Raw genomic sequence first — 21,412 nt, 5'->3', positions numbered from 1 at the left:
CTCTAAACCCTGCTCCTCTCCTGTCTACACTGCCTTCATACAGTATTCACACCCCTTGACTTTTTCCACATTTTGTTGTCTTACAGCCTGATTTTAAAATGTATTAAATTGAGATTTTGTGTCACTGGCCTACGCACAAAACCACAAAAACCAGGGATGTTTTCCAATGTCTCACAAAGAAGGGCACCTATTGGTAGATGGGTAAAAAATTAAAACAATCTGACGTTAATTATCCTTTTGAGCGTGGTGAAGTTTATTAATTACACTTTGGATGGTGTATCAATACACCCAGTCACCACAAAGATACAGGCGTCCTTCCTAACGTAGTTGCCAGAGAGAAAGGAAACCACTCGGGTATTTCACCATGAGGCCAATGGTGACTTTAAAGCAGAAAACTGAGGATGGATCAACAACATTGTAGTTACTCCACAATATTAACATAAATGACAGTGAAAAGAAGGAAGTCTGTACATAATAAAAATATTCCAAATCATGAATCCTGTGCCAAATAAATTGACTTTTTGTGCATTATGTATGAGGCCAACACAACACATCACTGAGTACCACTCTTCATATTTTCAAGCATGGTGGTGGCTGCATCATGTTATGGGTATGCTTATCATAGGCATGGACTAGGTCGTTTTTTGGAATAAAAATAAACGAAATGGAGCTAAGCACAGGCGCAAACCTGGTTGTCTGCTTTCCAACAGACACTGGGAGACAAATTCACCTTTCAGCAGGACAATTACCTAAAATTGAAGGCCAAATATACACTGCCTTCAAAAAGTATTCATGCCCCTTGACTTATTCCCCGTTTTGTTGTTACACCCTGAATTCAAAATGGATTAAATTATTTTTTCACATCCATCTACACACAATACCCCAAAATGAAAAAGTGGAAACATGTTTTAGACATTTTGTACACGTATTGAAAATAAAATACAGAAATATCTAATTTACATAAGTATTCACACCCCAGTCAATACACCCCAGTCAAAGTGGAAGAATTTATATATATTTTTAAATGGATGGATGATAAAAAAACGAATATCTTAATTCGATAAGTATTCCAACCCCCTGAATCAATACATGTTAGAATCACCTTTGGCAGTGATTACAGCTGTGAGTCTTTCTGGGTAAGTCTCTAAGAGACTGGATTGTACAATATTTGCCATTATTTATTTTTTTAATTCTTCAAGCTCTGTCAAATTGGTTGTTGATCATTGCTAGACAACCATTTTCAGGTCTTGCCATAGATTTTCAAACAGATTTAAGTCAAAACTGTAACTCAACCACTCAGGAACATTCACGGCCTTCTTGGTAAGCAACTCCAGTGTAGATGTGGCCTTGTGTTTTTAAGTTATTGTCCTGCTGAAAGGTGAATAGATGTCCCAGTGTCTGGTGGAAAGCAGACTGAACTAGGTATTCCTCTAGGATTTTGCCTGTGCTTAGCGTCATTCCATTTATTTGTTATCCTGTAAAACTCCTAATTCCTTAATGATTACAAGCATACCCAAAACATGATGCAGCCACCACTGTGCTTGAAATTATGGAGAGTGGTTCTGAGTAATGTTTGGGCAAATCCAAAACACAAAAGTGAATTGTTTGCCACATTTTTTTTTCAATATTACTTTAGTGCCTGGTTGCAAACAGGATGCATGTTTTTTTTAAATATTTTTATTCTGTACAGGCTCCCCTTTTTTCACTCTTTTAAATTTGTTTGGTTTTGTCGAGTAACTGCAATGTTGTTGATCCATCCTCAGTTTTCTCCTATCACAGCCATTAAACTCTGTAATTGTTTTAAAGTCACCATTAGTCACCAAATCCCTGAGCGGTTTCCTTCCTCTCCAGCCACTGAGTTAGGAAGGACACCTGTATCTTTGTAGTGACTGGGTGTATTGATACATCATCCAAAGTATAACTAATAACTTCACCATGCTCAAAGGGATATTCAATGTCTGCATTATAATTTTTTACCCATCTAGCAAGAGGTGCCTTTCTTTGCGAGGCATTGGAAAACCTCCCTGGTCTTTGTGGTTGAATCTGTGTTTGAAGTTCACTGCTCGACTGAGGGACCTTACTGATCATTTTGTGTGTTGGGGAACAGAGATGAGGTAGTCATTCGAAGATCATCCAACTTATTATGTGACTTGTTAAGCACATTTTTACTCCTGAACTTATGTAGGCTTACCATAAAGGGGTTCATTTAAGACATTTCAGCTTTTCATTTTTAATAAATATGTTTAAAAAAACATCATTCCACTTTGACATTATGATATATTTTAAATTCAGGCTGTAACACAATAAAATGTTGAAGTCAAGGGGTGTAAATCCTTACTGAAGCAACTGGAGTTGCTTACCAAGATGACATTGAATGTTCCTGAGTGGCCTAGTTACAGTTTTGACTTAAATCGGCTTGAAAATCTATAAGACTTGAAAATGGCTGTCTGGCAATAATTAGCAACCAACTTGACAGAGTTTGAATAATTTTTTTAAAGAATAAGGGCAATTATTGTACAATTCAGGTGGTCAAAGCTTTTGGAGACTTACCAAGAAAGACTCACAGCTGTAATCACTTCCAAAGGTGATTGTAACATGTATTGACTCAGGGGGTTGAATACTTATCGAATTAAGATATATTTGTTTTTTTATCATCCATTCATTTAAAAATGTATATAAATTCTTCCACTTTGACATTACAGAGTATTTTGTCTAGATCGTTGTCAATTAAATCCATTTTAATCCCACTTTGTAACAAAACAAAATGTGGATAAAGTCAAGGGGTGTGAATACTTTTGCTTTTGCATTACTTTTGACCAGAACACTATGGATATATAGAACACTATGGATATATAGATATATATATATAGTGCACTATATTGGGAATAAGGTGTCATATGGGACGCACACCAGCTAAACCACCCCCCACCACGCCAAATCACATCAGGCTATAGCTTCCTTTTTAATCTGATCAGGTAGCCTTTAATGAAAGACTCCCCCTGGGTCTTGTCAGGAATGATGGGCTATTGATTCCTCCATTTCCTCCATTCATCTCCAGGTCGATTCCTCCATTCATCTACAGGTCGTTAAAGGATTTGGTGGAAGTCATGAGGCCAATGTGATTGTTGCTAAACAACAGCACAGAGGTCTTTTGGCAGCAGCACATCAGGCAGATTCTAATGCAATCCAAGCAGATGGGCTCCTAATTCACCAGAAACACTGCATTTCACCTCATTAGATTGCAAGTCCTCTTTTGGCTACTGGCAATTGAGAATGTCACGATTTGCACAATAAAGAGTGTGCTCTAATGCAGAACTCTCTCTCTCTCTGTGTGTGTGTGTGTGTGTGTGTGTGTGTGTGTGTGTGTGTGTGTGTGTGTGTGTGTGTGTGTGTGTGTGTGTGTGTGTGTGTGTGTGTGCGCGTGTGTGTGTGTCATCCCAGTCTTTTCAGAACTTGGTGGGTAAAGATGAAGCTGCACCGGACTCCCTGAAGAGCACCATCTTCTCCAACTTTGACCCTCTGTACAAGTTCCAGTCCGGCTTCCTCAGAGAGGTGGAGCAGAGACTGGCTCTATGGTGAGATGGCATGAAAGGCCTTGTACCTCACTGGATGACTGTAATCCATCACAATGATGCATCTCTTTTATTGTTCAGGTCATTTTTCTTAAAATGTCAGTGCACTTAGCCTCGTTTTGTGTAAGGTCCCCTTAGAATAAGAACACAGTTGGGGTTTGTCATTGTGAATTGGGCTCATTGATCCTGGGGCCTGGTCTTTGTCTAATGAGCGGTATTGACATTCAGTCTGGGAGGCCTCATCACAGAGACGCACCTCCTCCTGTGGATGACCTGGGGAGCTGGGGTTTCTATGGCAACAGTTGCACTGCATCAAGCTACTTCTCCTAGCCTGTGGGTTTTTCCACTGTCTGCTCCTCTTAATGATGTGGTCCTTACATCAGAGCTCCCCCATGGTGGCACAGAGAGCCCTGGCTGGCAGACTCTCACTGCTACAGACTTCATACTGTAGTGATCAGCATCACATGTCCAGACTTAACTACAAGACTGTTTTCTCTCAAAGCATGGCCGACCTCTGGCGTGGCTAAAGCCCCAAAGGCAAATCAGCAGACCGAATACAGAGCACAGATACATGTAGCTGGCTATCTTGTTTTCCGTTTTACATATTCAAATGTGACGTAGGGTTGACTTATTTTAGCCCTGTCCTGACTGTTGACCTTTGATTTAGATCTGGTAGAGGGTTTTGTCAGTGAAGAGGGGTTGTATCTCAAAGGCATAACATTCAAAATGTCTTTTTTTGGGCTTGTACTAACCTCTCCATAACGTATTGGTTGATATTTTGAATGAACGAGCATGGAGAAAGGTCAGTCTGCATGGTGCTATGTCTGGCTGTCAACTGCAGTTCATGCTCAAGGTAGACACCTGCTTGCGGTTTTCAGCGGTGCAGTCAAACGACACCGTTTTCACTTGAGCGCCATTTAAATGTCCTTGCATGAGTGTTGGAGCTCACATGAATATGAAATATGGCTTTAAGAGTCTTTAAGTGCTTCAAACTCCTCTGCTGTCCACAGCAGAAATCTCTCAGCACACACCCTGGCATGAAACTGTCCCAGAGAGACGAAGTTGCTAGTGTTTTATTTATTTTGTTATAGGGAAGGGCGCTCCAATGCCCACATCAAAGGAGATTACCAGCGCATCGGTGACGTCATGCTGAAGAATCTACAGGGCTTAAAGGTATTGGCAGCTTTTTCTTGCACTTTATATCAAATTGGCTTTGTATCTGCACCATGACCAATGTATGCTGACTTGTACAAACTGTCGTACCTGGCTCCAGGGGCGTTGTTCTGCGGCTCACCTTGTGCTCCCTGTAGCCTGTTGTTGTGTGTGTGTGTCCGCAAATGGCCAATAAAGATCTATTTTACTCAACCCTACTCTATTCTAGCCGCTGACCGCCCACCTCCAGAAGCACTCGGAGGCCCTGGTGGAGCTGGAGAAGGCGTGCCGGGGCTCCCGGCGGCTGGAGGTGCTGGTCCGGGACTTTGAGCTGCAGAAGGTGTGCTACATCCCCCTCAACGTGTTCATCCTCCGGCCCCTGCACCGCCTCTTGCATTACAAGCAGATCCTGGAGCGCCTCTGCAAACACTACCCCCCCACACACGTGGATTTCAGGGACTGCAGAGGTAACTGTTACTGTTCTGTAGCCGTCAGGGGCTCTCTGGGGCCGGGCTAGCTTAGAGAGCCCCCCCCCGGTGCCGTTGAGGTTTATGACATCACATACTGAGCGTTGCTGTGTCCTCTCCCGTAGCCGCGCTGGCGGACGTGTCCGAGGTGGTGGCCCAGCTCCACGGCAGCATGATCAAGATGGAGAACTTCCAGAAGCTTCTGGAGCTTAAGAAGGATTTGATTGGTATCGACAGTCTAGTCACTCCAGGGCGGGTGAGTTCAAGTAGAGATCTGGATGCGTCCCTGAAGGCACCCTATTCCCTATATAGTGCAAAAGCAGTGCACTATGTAAGGAATAGGGTGCCATTTTGGACGCAATCCATTATCAACATTTTTTGTATGTGAGAGTAGCCAGTTTGAACAAACAAATTTGTTTTTATCTTTCCCTGAGATGTTGTGGTGGAATTTGTTGTGATTGGTGTTTTTCAGGAGTTCATCCGGTTAGGCTGTCTCAGCAAGCTGTCTGGAAAAGGCCTCCAGCAACGAATGTTTTTCCTGGTAATGTCTGCGATGCATCTGAGATGTCATCCTGATTGAGTTATTAAACAGATTATTCAGTCGAGTGATCTCACAAGATAGACGGCTATGGAAAGTAGAGCCCCGTGTTTAACCTCCTCAGTATGAATGACTGTACAAAATGCCTCAAAGACGACGGCTTCCTTATCTTTCTACGCAGCTGTTTACTGTTTTTGAGCCAGTGTCCCTATTCGTTATTGTAGGGCATCTAATGAGACCAAGACTCATCTGAATCATGATTCATGTTCGAAACCGCTTGAATGTTATCTAGTGCTGTTGCAACAGGCCCAACAGAGCCAATGTATTCACCGAGCCACAAACAATCGTTCAGTGTTCTTTTTGTGTGAAGTCAATAAATGAGGTTGGTGTGGCTATTAATAACCCGTTAATGATTGCCTTCACTGTTCTCTGGTGACAGTTCAATGATGTCCTATTGTATACGAGTCGAGGGATGACGGCGACGAACCAGTTCAAAGTGCACGGGCAGCTCCCTCTCCATGACATGACAGTAAGTTGACTCTCTTCTTTCACCTTTTCTTAACCCCCCCCCCCCCTCTTGTGCGCTGACGTGGTGTGCAGTAGAGTACAGTAGCTGTCACAAGTTTGTAATTGCTTGCTGTAAATAAACTAGCGTGCTGTGCCACAGTAACTCCCCTACCATCTGTGTCTCGCTTTTAATTCCCCCTCTGTCGCTCTCTCCCTGTCCCCCTTTTTCTCTCTCTCTCTCTCTCTCTCTCTCTCTCTCTCTCTCTCTCTCTCTCTCTCTCTCTCTCTCTCTCTCTCTCTCACTCACTCACTCACTCACTCACTCACTCACTCACTCACTCACTCACTCACTCACTCACTCACTCACTCACACGCAGTCCCTCTCCCACAAGCAGATTTGTTCCTCTCATGCCCCATGTGTTGACTGACTGTGTCTGTGTGTCCCCAGATCCGGGAGAGCGAGGACGAGTGGGGTGTGCCTCACGCCTTCACCCTGGTTGGGCAGCGTCAGTCAGTGGTGGTAGCAGCTAGGTGAGTCTGTGGTCCAGACTCCCAACGAGCTGGACTATTGGGTAGTCGTTCAACTGATGCCAGACAACAGGATGCGTACAGGGATGTGTGTTTTCATGTTTGCTGTGGTATGAGTAAAGTGGTCGGTATTCAGAATACAGTGGTTGGTGAATCAGCGGGCGACCGGTCCCCTCAGCAGCTCAGTTGACAATGAGACATTTGTATAATCACAAAGACACATTCATTATTTATACAGCACACTTGGTCATAAAAATAACTGCATGAAATATTTATTAGGTCAAGCCCAGCACTGGTGAAAAAAAATGCATTACTTTTTCTGTCCATTTCTCTCTCTCTCTCTCTCTCTCTTCCTTTCTCCTCCCCCCCACCCCCCATCCAGTTCCCTGTCAGAGATGGAGAAGTGGATGGAGGACATTAAGATGGCCATTGACTTGGCAGAGACCAGCAACGGCCACACAGCTGACCTGCTGGCCAGAAGTCTGTCTGATAACAGTAAGTTGATCCTGCAGTACACAGACTTTAGAGCATGGGCACTGGGCCTGCCATATGGAACAACTAGGTATGTATCCAGAATCATCCAACCTCATGAGTTAATGAGTTATTGCTAAATTCTCCCCATACTGTTCCCTCATTGCACAGACAGTTGGTACTCTTCTAGAAACTTCAGAGGCAGAATGGGACAAGCTATACATCCGAAATGAGCTTGAATAGCTCAAATACAATGCTTCAAATTGATGGTTTATAAAGCCTTGATTGAAATTATTTTTCAAATGATTTCATACAGCCTGTCTGCATGTATTTACAAACCTAGCCACTATGAAGTATTGTGTTACTATTTATCTCATCAGGTTTTACAGTAGGATCCGTCTTCCCACGTTGTCACCGGGTGTATGTGGAATTAACCGCTTCCTGAATTTCCCAGAATCCACAACAGAGGACTCCTGTGCGGAGGCGGAGTCTGAGGACGACCTGATGGCGTCACGCACCTCCCTGGAGAGGCAGGCCCCTCACCGTGGTAACACCACGGTGCACGTGTGCTGGCACAGGAACACCAGCGTGTCCATGGTGGACTTTAGCGTAGCTGTGGAGGTACCACAACCAGTCCTAACCTGTCCTGCTCTGCCCTCCCCCCATCTCTCTCTCTCTCACTATGTATCTGAGTGTGTATCTGTTTCCTCTCCTTATTCAATGTGCTTCTCTCCCCTGGGAACAATATCCTCCCGTGCCACCCTCTCTTTCTGTCCTGTGCCATTTAGACATTAGATTACCTCAGTGCTTTGTCCCCAAGCTGTTGGCACTGTCTCTTCTGTGAACTGCTACATAGGACACTCAGCAGGATGTCATCAACGTTTTTCAGTCTTGGAACAGCACAACTCAGTGCAGCTGAGACGGCATCTTACAAGCTGTTTATTTTCTCTGTTATGTTGTATACTGAGCCCAGAGCAAGACCAGACTTTAGCATGAGGTGGGTGCACTGCAAGGACACTGTTCTCATCTTGCCCTCTGTGGCTAACTCTTCCAGTGTGGTTTTCTTATCTAATCTCTACTGTGGATGTCCCGTGTGGTTTTGCGCTCCTTTTTTCTCTCCTTCAGAGCCGTGCCTGGACTCACCATTAGTCGTCCCCCCTCCCCCGTGTTTAGCCCTTGCAGTGCATGCGTGTGTTTACACCTACTCAGTCTTTGTGTCTCTGTCCTTTCCTCCCTCCCTCCCTCTTTTCTGTGTGTCTCTTCTGTGTGTCCGTCTGCCTGTCCTCCGTGGTAGAGGACCCTAGTCCAGTCAGTGACTCAGAGGCCTCCCTCTCGGGGCCCTCGGGGCCCAGCAGTGGCCAGGGACCAGTGCCTCTCTCTCTTATCTGCTGGTATCGAGTTCACAGCCTCTCCTTTAGTGATTCCTGCAGGAGTCTAGAGGTAAAGGAGCCAGGGAGAGAGGAGAGGCCTCCCCATCGCATTGTAGCAATACTGTCATATACTAGCACCTTGTATCTTCTTTGAGGTCGTTGGTGAAAAGTTGAACACTTTTGTGTAACACTTTTCACGTGTAAAGACCTACGATGAACTAAAATAAGTTAGTGGTAGCCTAAAATGATGGCTCAGTTTACAGTAAATGCTTTATGTTGCCACTAGATGGCAGTTGTTTACAGTGATCATAGAGGTCACTGTTAGTTCAGTGACTTTAAACTGTTGCTGGATGGACCCCAGGATAGACACTGTCTGTTTATAGCTGTACTTACCTCCGATAAACCACTGAAGTGAACAGAGGCCTCAGGCTTAATTACATTGGGTTTCTTTTCAGAGCTTACAGTGCAGCACACACTATTCCTTACGCACTAACATACAGTGCCTTCAGACAATATTCGTACCCCTTGTCTTATTCCACATTCTGTTTTGTTTTTCTTCTCACACATCTACACACAATAACCCATATGACAAAGTCAAAGCATGTTTTTAGAAATGAATGCAAATTTATTGAAAATGAAATACAGAAATATTTCATTTACATAAGTATTCATACCCCTGAGTCAATACATGTTAGAATCACCTTTGGCAGCGATTTTAAAGCTGTGAGTCTTTCTGGGTAAGTCGCTAAGAGCTTTGCACACTTGTATTGTATAATATTTGCACATTATTCTTTTAACAATTCATCAAGCTTTGTTGGTTGTTGATCATTGCTAAACAGACATTTTCAAGTCTTGCAAGTTTCAAGCCTATTTAAGTCAAAACTGTAACTAGGCCACTAAGGAATATTCAACATCATCTTGGTAAGCAACTCCAGTGTATATTTGACCTTGTGTTTTAGGTTATTGTCCTGCTGAAAGGTGAATTTGTCTCCCAGTGTCTGTTGGAAAGCAAACTGAACCACGTTTTCCTCTAGGATTTTGTCTGTGTTTAGCTCTATTCCTTTTGTTTTTATCCTATAAAACTCCCTAGTCCTTAACGATTACAAGCATACCCATAACATGATGTAGCCACCACCATGCTTGGAAATATGAAGAGTGGTACTGAGTGATGTGGTGTGTTGGATTTGCCTCAAGCTTTGTATTCAGGACAAAAAGTTAATTTCTTTGCCACGTCTTGCCGTTGGCCTTGGTGCAAACAGGATGCATGTATTGGAATATTTGTATTCTGTACAGGCTTCCTTCTTTTCACTCTGTCATTTAGGTTAGTATTGTGGAGTAACTACAATGTTGTTGATTCATCCTCAGTTTTCTCCTATCACAGCCATTAAACTCTAACTGTTTTAAAGTCACCATTGGCCTCATGGTGAAATCCATGAGAGGTTTCCTTCCTCTCCAGCCACTGAGTTAGGAAGGACACCTGTATCTTTGTATTGACTGGGTGTATTGATACACCATCCAAAGTGTAATTAATACCTTCACCATTCTCAAAGGGATATTCAATATCTGCATTATAATTTTTTTACCTTGTTAATTACTCTGTGTGCAATAATAGAGTTTAAGTCCATGCAACTTATTATGTGTTAAGCACATTTTTACTCCTGAACTTATTTATTGAATATATTTAGGCTTGAATACTTTACTCAAGACATTTCAGCTTTTCATATTTAATACGTTTCTAAAAACATAATTCCACTTTGACATTATGGGGGTATTGTGTGTAGTCCAGTGTTAAAAATGTCTATTTAATCCATTTTAAATTCAGGCTGTAACACAAAAACATGTGGAACAGGTGATGGGGTGTGAATAGGTTCTGAAGGTGCTTTAAGTGTTTGTTGAAATTCCCTCTACTTGTTTTTTTATTTTTGTCATGTCATTTTTCTATGTAGTACATGATTGTAAATGGTTTTTCTACTGTAGAATCAGCTGTCAGGAAACCTGCTGAGGAAGTTCAAGAACAGCAACGGCTGGCAGAAGCTCTGGGTGGTCTTCACCAACTTCAGCCTGTTCTTCTACAAGACCCACCAGGTGAGGGCTAGCACCAACTCCTCGTGTTTGACTCTCAGTGTAGACCATGGCCCGTATTCACAAAGCGTCTCAGAGTAGGATTGCTGCTCTAAGATCAGGCCCCCCCCCATGTCCATGTAATCTTATTAATTATAAGTTAGCACTCTGAGACGCTTGATACATATGGTACCAGAACTACAGCAATGTGTTCTGGGGAAGAAGACACTCTCCTCTCTCCCCCTCCTTATGATCCATGTATGTCTGTGAAGGCCAGACGCACAGCAATGTGTGCTGGGGACGACCCCCTACCCTCCTCCTGCTCATGATCCATGATCTTCAACATGGCAGTATTGTTTACGATCTAACAATATCCCATTAATTTAAGAATATACCATCTCTCTGTGGAATTTCAAATCCATGTGCCATGTAAGGGAGTTAGGCACATCCCCATGCCAGTTGATCTGCTCTCACTTTCAGCACAGCTCCCCTGAATCCATTAGAATCACCACCTGAAAGAAACCATTGTTAGTAATGCTATAGTTAGTTACTCATGTTTTGTCACATGTTCTGTGACCTGTAGCCGTGGGGCATTTTCCCTGATTTTAAAATGCGCCATGAAAGTGATAGTGTTATCAAGTGTATTTGTAGTGATAAGCAGTGGTGGGAAAAGTACCCAATTGTCATACTTGACTAAAAGTAAAGATACCTTAATAGAAAATGAGTAAAATAAAGTAAAAGAGTAAAAGTCTTACTTGAGTAAAAGTCTAAAAGTATTTGGTTTTAAATATACTTAAGTATCAGAAGTAAATGCAAAAAAAAATACTTAAGCATCAAAAGTACAAGTATAAATAATTTCAAATTGCTTATATTAAGCAAACCAGACGGCATATTGTTCTAGTTTTTGTCATTTACGGATAGCCAGGGGCACACTCCAACACTCAGACATCATTTACGAACAAAGCATGTGTGTTTAGTGAGTCCTCCAGATCAGAGGCAGTAGGGATGACCAGGGATGTTCTCTTGATGTGTGAATTAGACCATTTTCCTGTCCTGCTGAGCATTCAAAATATATCCTTACAACAAAGCATAACAGGAATATTCACTTTACTTGAATAATGGCGTTAGTGGTGATGGTAACTACCCTGATAGCTTTATAAGTAGTTCTAGAGTTGTCGATGATACAACAAAATACTTTTGGGTGTCAGGGAAAATGTATGGATAAAAAGTACATCATTTTCTTTAGGAATGTAGTGAAGTAAAAGTTGTCAAAAATGGTAATGTAAAGTACAGACCCAAAAAACTACTTAAGTAGTACTTCAAAGTATTTTTACTTAAGTACTTTACACCACTGAGTGAAAGTGAGTAGCTCCTTGAAATTCAGATTGCTTTAACTGTTTGTTACTGGATGTAAGTAGCTTCATAACATTCAGAATTCTTAACTGTTTGATCCTTTCCCCTCTCCCCAGGATGATTATCCGCTGGCCAGTCTCCCCCTGTTGGGCTACTCTGTCACCATCCCCACTGAGTCTGAAAACATCCACAAGGACTATGTCTTCAAACTGCATTTCAAATCCCACGTCTACTACTTCAGATCTGAGAGTGAATACACATTTGAGAGGTACAGTGCACTTCTGTCTATCCTGTAGTGTGTACAGTATATAGTATGTTTGTTTACAGATGTTACTGGGCAGTGTGAAATCCTCTGTCTTTTTCTCTCCGTACAGGTGGATGGAGGTCATTCGCAGTGCCACAGTCTCTGCCAGCAGCACCCGCATTCTGAGCCGGAAAGAGCCCCATCCGTACTGATCCAAAGAGCAAGGGCTCTCTCCCTGTCTCCATGCCTCTTCTTCCTACCACAATCTCCCATAGGGTCTGGCCACATCTAGCCTCTCATCACACTACGACTCCCCAAGCAGCAAGCTGAAGCAGAGCCCCTCTGGCGCCACATTCACTTCACTTCTCTGGACACTCTTGATTTCCTTTTCTACACATATCTGGGACATATGTACATTGAGCAGTGTCCATGCACAATCTTGGTGCTTTTTAATGCTTTAATGGTGACATGTCCGCTGGTTTAGACTGCATCAGAGACTGCATTTTCAGCATTTTTACTCAGCTCTGAAACTCTTTTTGTAGGATGCCATTTTATACTGTTTTCTAACGGGCTGAATCACTTACTGTACTTCTGGTTTCACATTCTGTCATTGGATTGTTTTTATGTTGATACAGAAATTCTGCATTTTTAAACTTGTTTTTTTCATAGATGGTTAGAATATCACTGCATCCTCAAGATTTTTGTCTCCTTGTTCATTTTATGGGGGAAATAAGAATTAAAAAAAAAAAAAAATTGCCAAACAGTTTTACCATTTTCCTACACTTTTAATGCAATTTTACTACATTGGTGGTGAGGAGACTTGAAATGTGTTGTTAAAAAAAAAGTCACTTTTAAATTACATTTTTCTTTTAATAAGATGTCTCTGGACAGTGAGAGACCTTGTGATAAGTAAGATATCAGAATATTTTGTTGTGTCATCGACAACTCTAGAACTACTTATAAAGCTATCAGGGTAGTTACCATCACCACTAACGCCATTATTCAAGTAAAGTGAATATTCCTGTTATGCTTTGTTGTAAGGATACTTCAGAGGGTGTTCTGAACACTATTATCTTCCACCCTCAATTGTGTGAGAAATGTGAGATGTTCATAATCTGTGTATTATGAAGGAAACTGTAATGGAAAGCTTTAAAGAATATGTGTGAAACAAAATATAAACTTTCAGTTCCAAGCACCATTGCCCTTGTTGGACTAGGCTGCCTCCCATATGTAAAGAGACCTTTACAAGTCTAAATTAAATGGATATATGCATATGACACAGAGTGAAAACTTTGGTTTTCCTTATTGAGGGAATGCTGTGTTTTCCCAGACACCAGAGAGCGCTTTGGAAATGAAAGCAATAAAAACCTAATTTGAACATTTGTATTGTGGGTTCTTTTGCTAATCCCTAATAGCTAACCGAGGTGTGATTGCCCATGGAATGTTTTTAACCACTTTCACCTAAGTACACTGCACAAGAGAATTGACATTTTTGTTTCTTGTATTCCCATAGATGGCATCATTGCTCAATAACATAAGACCTGTGCCATTGTGCTAGTCAATACTGGCCCGAAGTTATTGCATAATTTTAATCTGATGAAAGAATTCTACGTCGTCCTTCTAAAAACAAACTTGGACATTCTCATTAGGTTTTTACCGTCCAATTGAGAATGTTGTGTGAAGTACTTTACTGTATTTAAATTATGCACGTTTAAATAGTTATTCTACATTAATTGAACAATTATTTCCACTATGGTGACAGACATGGCATTGTATCTTCTCTACTTTCCACGTTACATGTCGATAAAAAACAGTTTTTCCCCCGATGAATATTATTGTAACAATGATTACAGTACGTTCATAGCCTGCTGAAATAGAAAGTGAACTGGGCAGGCCTTTGTAAATCACTGGAGAAGGGAGGAGTGGAGAAGCGTGGTGGAACGACGCACGCAGATTACGCTTTCTGGCTGGCGTCGCATGTATACGGACCACAGCGAGACCGACGAGGGACAGCCGTAATGAGACGGTGAACGCGCGGAAGAATGGTTTATTATGACAACAACAACTCAGCGGGGGAATGTAACAGCTGCGGGATAATACAATACAACTTCCACGAGTAATTGTTGCAAATTATGAGATCAAAAAGGCAGAGGGAACCAGCACAACATGACCCAGTTTTAAACTCAAGGTGCGCTCTTGTGCTGACGGAGAAACGGGAAAGCCGGCTGATGATTCAGTTTTTACTCTTCTTCTTTGACGTTTTATAAATTCCTAAAGAAATTGATGAAAGGCAGGACTCGACAATGTCAGTTCCAGTACATCCGGAGACCAGGAAATTTACAAGGGGACTAAGTAAACCTGGCACTGCGGCTGAACTAAGGCAAAGTGTCTCTGAGGTTGTCAGGACCTCCGTGCTTGTTGTAAGTACACTACATAGTTTCCATCCTCTTCTAAGCTCTCTATGCCCTACGTCTGTTTGTTATTGTGCCTTGTGTGTTACATTCTAGCCCGTAGAGATGTGCGCCCATTGTCACCCACCCTCGAGGTCAGCAGGTGCAGCACTAAGATAATTATACTCAATGTGGCCCAAGAAGACCTGTATCACATTTTGTTCATGTAGGCCTACTTGAAAGCATTACATGATGCATTCCATGTTGGGAGTTTACCTATTATTTGACTTGGTTAACCTGTTAATTGTTAAAGCCTACATGACTTATTGGTGCACACAGGGTTAAGCCAATTTCAGCTGCCTCCCTCATTTCATTGAGTTGTATTCCATTCTAGTAAAAAAAATGTCACTCTGACCCTCCAGCAAGGTCAATCATTCCTCTCTCATTAATTAAACATGTAAATTAGATGCACACATCAGCAATGGTAGGCCTATACATAGATTGTCATGGATATGAATAATCCTGTACATTTGTTTTTTTTAATGTTGCAATATGTAACTTTTTGGCCGACCCTACAAAATGAACATAGAAATGTGAGTTATGGATCTGTCATTCTCATTGAAAGCACTTCTAAGAAGCGGTAGATCTGTTTTTTCTATGCTTCCCGTTCTTTTACTTTAGGGTTTGTAAACCAGCTTCAAACAGAGAACACAATATTTTGGGTTATGGAAAATATGTTTCATAGCTGTTTAGATGGTACAAAGATTCTCTACACTATGCTTGTTTGTTTTGTCATATAAACTGAAATTCAGCAAACTATTACAATTTTAGCAATCAGGAAATGTCTATTTCTGCATAGTGCACCTTTTAACTAGTCCTACATCTTTATAACCTGTTGTGAAAAACAATGTGTTAAAGGTGCAATCTATACTGAGATCCATGGAGCACTTGGAAGGCCAATCTTGTAGAGACGACATTAGGCCTACGTTCTAATGGAATGCACAACATGTCGGTATTAGCACACTGTACTCAATAGGCCACCATATTGTCCCTTCAGGTCAACATATTTGCCTGATACAAGGAAAAAGGTCATTTTAGTACATAACTAAACCCCTTCATGTGTATGTGTAAGGATTTTTTTTCCTTTGCTTTTAGAAATGACAATTTTATATAATGACCAAGTAAATGTTAGGAATCTCTGCCCCATTATAGGGTATTTAGTATCAGTGAGGTAGTCTATGTCCATAGACAGGCTCTCAGAGGCACCACATTACAAAGAGAAGTATTTGGCATCAATTTCATGGTCGGTGTCCCAGACAGTATCGGGTGCCATTTGTCTAATGATGAATTTGACCATCCAGTTTGAAACATTTGGGCAACGGGGCCTGTGATATCGCAATATTAATTTTGCAAAGGCTCTGGAGAGAAAGGAGTTGACCCTTTTGTGTGTACTGTGTTTGGTGTGGTGTTTGGAGTAATTGTTCCAACTTTCCTAGAAGAAGTTGCTAGGTAACCGAAACGGACACCGTCCAGGCTCTCTGTCAGGGAAATGGAATCCTGACTCAAGATCCCAGACCCACAACCACACCTTCATATTATTTATTTATTTATTCATTCATTCATTCATTCATTCATTCATTCATTTTTTTCTCATGGACCCAAGCCAGAGGATTCTGGAGGAGACTAGGGGTATGCAAAATAATGTGTTTTATAAGGAAGTCATTGTGAATAAGAACAACTCCCAAGTTCACTGACCAACATAAGGTGAATGGTAGGAATAAAGTGTGAAGTATAGCTCTGTTGTTCTGGTGCAGCCCCTCAGTGGAGTGGGACAGGAATGTGATTCTACACAAGACCATCATCCACACACACGGCTTGTAATTAATTCCTCCATGAAACATGTAAATACCCTCAGAGAGGAAGAAGGTTCTCTTTCAGTGACATAAAGGGGAGATTGTGACGGACCCCCCCCCCCCCCCCCCCCCCCATCATGGACGATTGTGTTTCAGTCTGCATTGAAACACAAATGTATTGTATTGTCTGAAAGATTGTAATCCAAATACCCACTAAGAAGTCATAATGAACTGAATAGATCCTCTTTGGTCAGTAGATATTGTATGGCTCAAACTATTACTCAAACTGATCATGGATAGGATCAAATGCAAAAGTTAGATTTCAGAGGCAAATACTGTCCACTGTTCCACTGATTAGCCAGTTCATGTAATGTTTCTGAGAGGACACACCGGGCAGAGCCCCTTTGTTTATTGTTGGAATAAAGGGATGTGCCAGTGGACAGGGCTCACAGCTGAGATGTCCCTCTATTTCTCCATGCACGCTCAGAGCAGAGCCAGATCTCTCTTTGTGAAAACCATTACAACCATAATGGCCGTCATAAGCTTTGCATTTGTCGTGCTGCTGGTCGTGGTGGTGGCAGTAACTCCAAGTCTGCCTTTGAAACAAAACAGGACTCGGCATTCTCTCCCGTATTACATTAGAACAGAACTGCATTGGATACATTTGAGAAGATTCCTCTCAATTTAAAGGCTCTGTATTCCAGGTCTGCTTTCCTTGTTAGGAAAAGTGTGGAAACTAATCCATCGATGGCAGCTGGGTATGATCTGTTATTGCACAAGTGCTATAAAACAGCTGGGGGCAGTTGTGTAATTGCAATCAATAGTCCATGTTGGATTTCAGTTAATGGTGCTAAACTTAGATCCTCACTGGCCCTGCTGTTGGTTGGAGCCTAGAGGCTTGTAAATCAGGAGGGATGTCATCACACACAGCCTCCAGGCCTGTCACATGGTCCAGGGGCTTGTGTGAAAGACCAATTTAAGACACTTGTATAATGTCTGTGTAGCCAAGGCCCTTGGAGCCTCGCGTGGGCCACTTTATTTGTCTCAGAGGGAGTTGGAGAAATCAGATGTCCCATAAACTGTTTGGCAGGAGGCCCAGCAGAGCATTTCATGTCTCAATCAAACAAAAGGGGGATTTACATTAGTTATATAATAATGATCAAATATGGCATTAGTAAAATATGTCTAGTGTGATCTACAGTATCTATCTTCATCATATTTGCTGTTTACACTAGCCTTGGATGTGGTGTTGCCAAAGCCACATTCCTGCTTTATTTGTGAGTGAAGCTACTGGCATACCATAGTGTACAGACAAACAAAATAAGGATAGCTATTCAAACTATACAGAAGCTTCTCATCTAAACCATATCGCACGTAATTATTTTGAGGATATGTGGTGTAGATGTCTTCAAAAGATTTGAATCTAGATCCATCTCTTTACCCTACAGAAGTACATCGTTTTCAGAAAGTATTCATACCGGAATTCAAAATGTATAAAAATGTATAAAAAAACCCAGAATGACAAAGTGAACACATGTTTTTAGAAATATTTAAATGCAGAAACATCACATTTCCATAAGTATTCACACCCCTGAGTCAATACTTTGTAGAAGCACCTTTGGTGGCGATTACAGCTGTGAGTCTTTCTGGGTAAGTCTCTAAGAGCTTTGCACACCTGGATTGTACAATATTTGCCCATTATTCTTTAGAAAATTCTTCAAGCTCTTCAAGTTGATTGTTGATCATTGCTAGTCAGGCATTTTCTAGTCTTGCCGTAGATTTAAGAAGATTTAAGTCCAAACTGTAGACCACTCAGGAGCATTCAATGTCATCTTGGTAGGCAACTCCAGTGTAGATTTGGCCTCGTGTTTTAAGTTATTTTTCCTGCTGAAAGGTGAATTTGTCTTCCAGTGTCTGTTGGAAAGCAGACTAAACCAGGTTTTCCTCTAGGATTTTGCCTGTGTTTATAGTTGTATTCCATTTATTTTTATCCTGGAAAAACGTCCCTAGTCTTTGCCGATGACAAGCATACCCATAACATGATGTAGCCATCACCATGCTTGAAAATATGAACAGTGGTACTGTTGGATTTGCCCCAAACACAACACTTTGTATTCATGTCATAAAGTTCATTTCTTTGACACATTTCTTGCAGTATTTCTTAAGGGACTTGTTCCAAACATTATGTACATACTTCCTTCTTTTCACTCTGTCATTTAGGGATTAGTATTGTGGAGTAACTACAATGTTTTTAATACATCCTCGGTTTTCTCCTATCACAACCATTCTACTCTGTAACTGTTTTAAAATCACAATTGGCCTCATGATGAAATCCCTGAGCAGTTTCCTTCCTCTCCAGCAACTGAGTTTTGAAGGACGTTTGTATCTTTTGTAGTGACTGGGTGTATTGATACACCATCCAAAGCCTAATTAATAACTTCACCCTGCTCAAAGGGATATTTGTCTGCTTTGCTTGTTTTTTTACCCATCTACCAATAGGTGCCCTTCTTCTTTTCGAGACATTGAAAAACTTCTCTGGTCTTTGTGGTTGAATCTGTACTTGAAATTCACTACTCGATTGAGGGACCTTACAGATCATTGTATGTGTGGGGTAGAGAGATTCTAAAATCACGTTAACCTCAATTATTGAACACAGAATGAGTCTATGCAACTTATTATGCGATTTGTTAAGCACATTTTTACTCCTGAACTTATTTGGGCTTGCCATAACAAAGGGGTTGAATACTTATCTACTCAAGACCTTTTAAATAAAAACAAATAATAATTCTACAAACTAAATTCCACTTTGACATTATGGGGTATTTTGTGTAGATCAGTGACACAAAATCTAAATGTAATCAATTTTAAATTCAGTCTGTAACACAACAAAATGTGGAAAAAGTAAAGGGGTCTGAATACTTTCTGAAGGCACTGTATCTCTTCTGGACCTAGTTTGTGTCGTCAAAGTAGTGTAGAGAGGCCCTAACCTACTGAGCATCAACAAACAGTCGTCAAGCACATCTGCTCACTACCCGTGTAATTGTCCATTTCCCTCCTCCACTTGTGTTCTTTTGTTATCGTCCATGATGCTTTTTCTTCAGGCATCATTTCTTGTAACAGTCACAATTGTTTTTGTGAGTCATGCCATTATTATTCCATGATATGAATCCTCACAGCGGTGTACTGACAGACCGCTCAGTAAGAGTTGTAAGGGTTCATGTGTCCTCAGATACTTGACTTTTCATTTCATAAGAAGCTCCAGCTGTCTTCATTGAGGATAAAGGATGAGACATAATGGCCATTCGTACAGTAAGGTCAACAGGACAGACCCTGAGCTGTTCTGCTTTATGTGTCTCAGGATTTATTACTAAACTTCCATTAGCCTGAAAAAAGAACTTCAGGAATATCTAGTATCTATAGTACCTGCTGAAGTCGTCTGTCTGTCTGTGCCCTTGTTCAATATTGGTACAGATAGAAGAAATAATATGTGTGCAACATCGCAGGGATGCCTCAGGTGGTCGTGTAAACCCTCTCTGGGACATCTGGGACGCTAGCGTCCCACCCGCGGTACACACTATCAACAGCCAGTGAAATAGCAGGGCGGCAAATTCAAAACAACAAAAATCTCATAATTCAAATTTCTCAAACATACAAGTATTATACACCATTTTAAAGATAAGATGCTCCTTAATCCAACCCCAGTGTCCGATTTCAAAAAGGCTTTACAGCGAAAGCATAACATTTAGATTATGTTAGGACAGCGCCTAAACAAGAAAAACCACACAGCCATTTTCCAAGCAAGGAGAGGTGTCACAAAAACCAGAAATACAGCTAAAATGAATCACTAACCTTTGATGATCTTCATCAGATGGCACTCACAGGACTCAATGTTACAAAATACATGTATGTTTTGTTCGATAAAGTGCATATTTATATCCATAAACCCCGTTTTACATTGGCGCGTGATGTTCAGAAAATGTATTCCCACCAAAACTTCCGGGGGATTGAGCACATCAATTTACAAAAATACTCATCATAAACGTTGATAAAATTTACAACAGTTATTGAAAGAATTATAGATACACTTCTCCTTAATGCAACCGCTATGTCAGATTTTAAAATGGCTTTATGGCGAAAGCACATTTTTCAATATTCTGAGTACAGAGCTCAGCCATCAAAGCAAGCTATACAGTTACCCGCCAAGTTCTGGAGTCAACTAAACTCAGAATTAGTATTATAAATCTTCCCTTACCTTTGCTGATCTTCATCGGAATGCACTCCCAGGACTCCCACATCCACAAGAAATGTTCTTTTTGTTCGAAAAACTCCATATTTATGTCCAAATACCTGTTTTGTTCACGCGTTCAGATCACTAATCCAAAGGCATAACGTGCGAGCGCAAAACCAGAGACGAAAAATAAAATAGTTCCATTACCGTTCATAGAAACATGTCAAACGATGTTTACAATCAATCCTTAGGGTCTTTTTAACATAAAACGTTGAAAATATTCCAACCGGACAATGGCGTATTCATTACAGAGGAAAAAGAAGGAGCGGCGCGCCAGCCTGCTTGCGCAGTAAACAACTCACTGGTCCCAGGCAGTCCACTGATTGACTGAGCTCCTATTCTCTGCCCAGTAACAGTAGAAGCATGAAACAAGTTTCTAAATACTGTTGACAGCCAATGGAAGCCTTAGGAAGTGCAAAATGACCCCACAGACACTGTCGTTTGAATAGGGATTAGATAGAACAACTACAAGTCACTTCCTGGTTGGATTTCTTTCTCAGATTTTTGCCTGCCATATGAGTTCTGTTATACTCACAGATATCATTCAAACACTTTTAGAAACTTCAGAGTGTTTTCTATCCAGATCTACCAATAATATGCATATCCTACCTTTTGGGC

At 41.3% G+C, this 21,412-nt stretch overlaps 2 protein-coding genes across 8 annotated transcripts in view; both read left to right on the top strand.

Annotated features, from left to right (window-relative positions):
- LOC115160803 (FERM, ARHGEF and pleckstrin domain-containing protein 1) overlaps positions 1-13,641 on the top strand; it is an 82,065-nt gene extending 68,424 nt beyond the window's left edge. For all 4 annotated transcript variants that reach the window (XM_029711237.1, XM_029711236.1, XM_029711238.1 and 1 more), the window contains exons 16-27: positions 3,442-3,575; positions 4,664-4,745; positions 4,954-5,191; positions 5,317-5,447; positions 5,664-5,732; positions 6,169-6,258; positions 6,685-6,767; positions 7,147-7,259; positions 7,690-7,856; positions 10,583-10,690; positions 12,136-12,287; positions 12,394-13,641. In XM_029711237.1, the coding sequence (XP_029567097.1) occupies positions 3,442-3,575; positions 4,664-4,745; positions 4,954-5,191; positions 5,317-5,447; positions 5,664-5,732; positions 6,169-6,258; positions 6,685-6,767; positions 7,147-7,259; positions 7,690-7,856; positions 10,583-10,690; positions 12,136-12,287; positions 12,394-12,475 (1,449 nt within the window). In that variant the 3' untranslated portion in view covers positions 12,476-13,641. The remainder of the gene's footprint in view (positions 1-3,441; positions 3,576-4,663; positions 4,746-4,953; positions 5,192-5,316; positions 5,448-5,663; positions 5,733-6,168; positions 6,259-6,684; positions 6,768-7,146; positions 7,260-7,689; positions 7,857-10,582; positions 10,691-12,135; positions 12,288-12,393) is intronic.
- Positions 13,642-14,207: 566 nt separating this feature from the next.
- LOC115160802 (dedicator of cytokinesis protein 9) overlaps positions 14,208-21,412 on the top strand; it is a 122,990-nt gene continuing 115,785 nt past the window's right edge. For all 4 annotated transcript variants that reach the window (XM_029711230.1, XM_029711232.1, XM_029711234.1 and 1 more), the window contains exon 1: positions 14,208-14,683. In XM_029711230.1, coding sequence (XP_029567090.1) covers positions 14,567-14,683 — 117 coding nt within the window. In that variant the 5' untranslated portion in view covers positions 14,208-14,566. The remainder of the gene's footprint in view (positions 14,684-21,412) is intronic.

Source organism: Salmo trutta, chromosome 24, assembly GCF_901001165.1.
Source record: "Salmo trutta chromosome 24, fSalTru1.1, whole genome shotgun sequence".
Classification (NCBI taxonomy): Eukaryota; Metazoa; Chordata; class Actinopteri; order Salmoniformes; family Salmonidae; genus Salmo; species Salmo trutta.
This window is presented reverse-complemented; position numbering and strand designations above follow the sequence as displayed.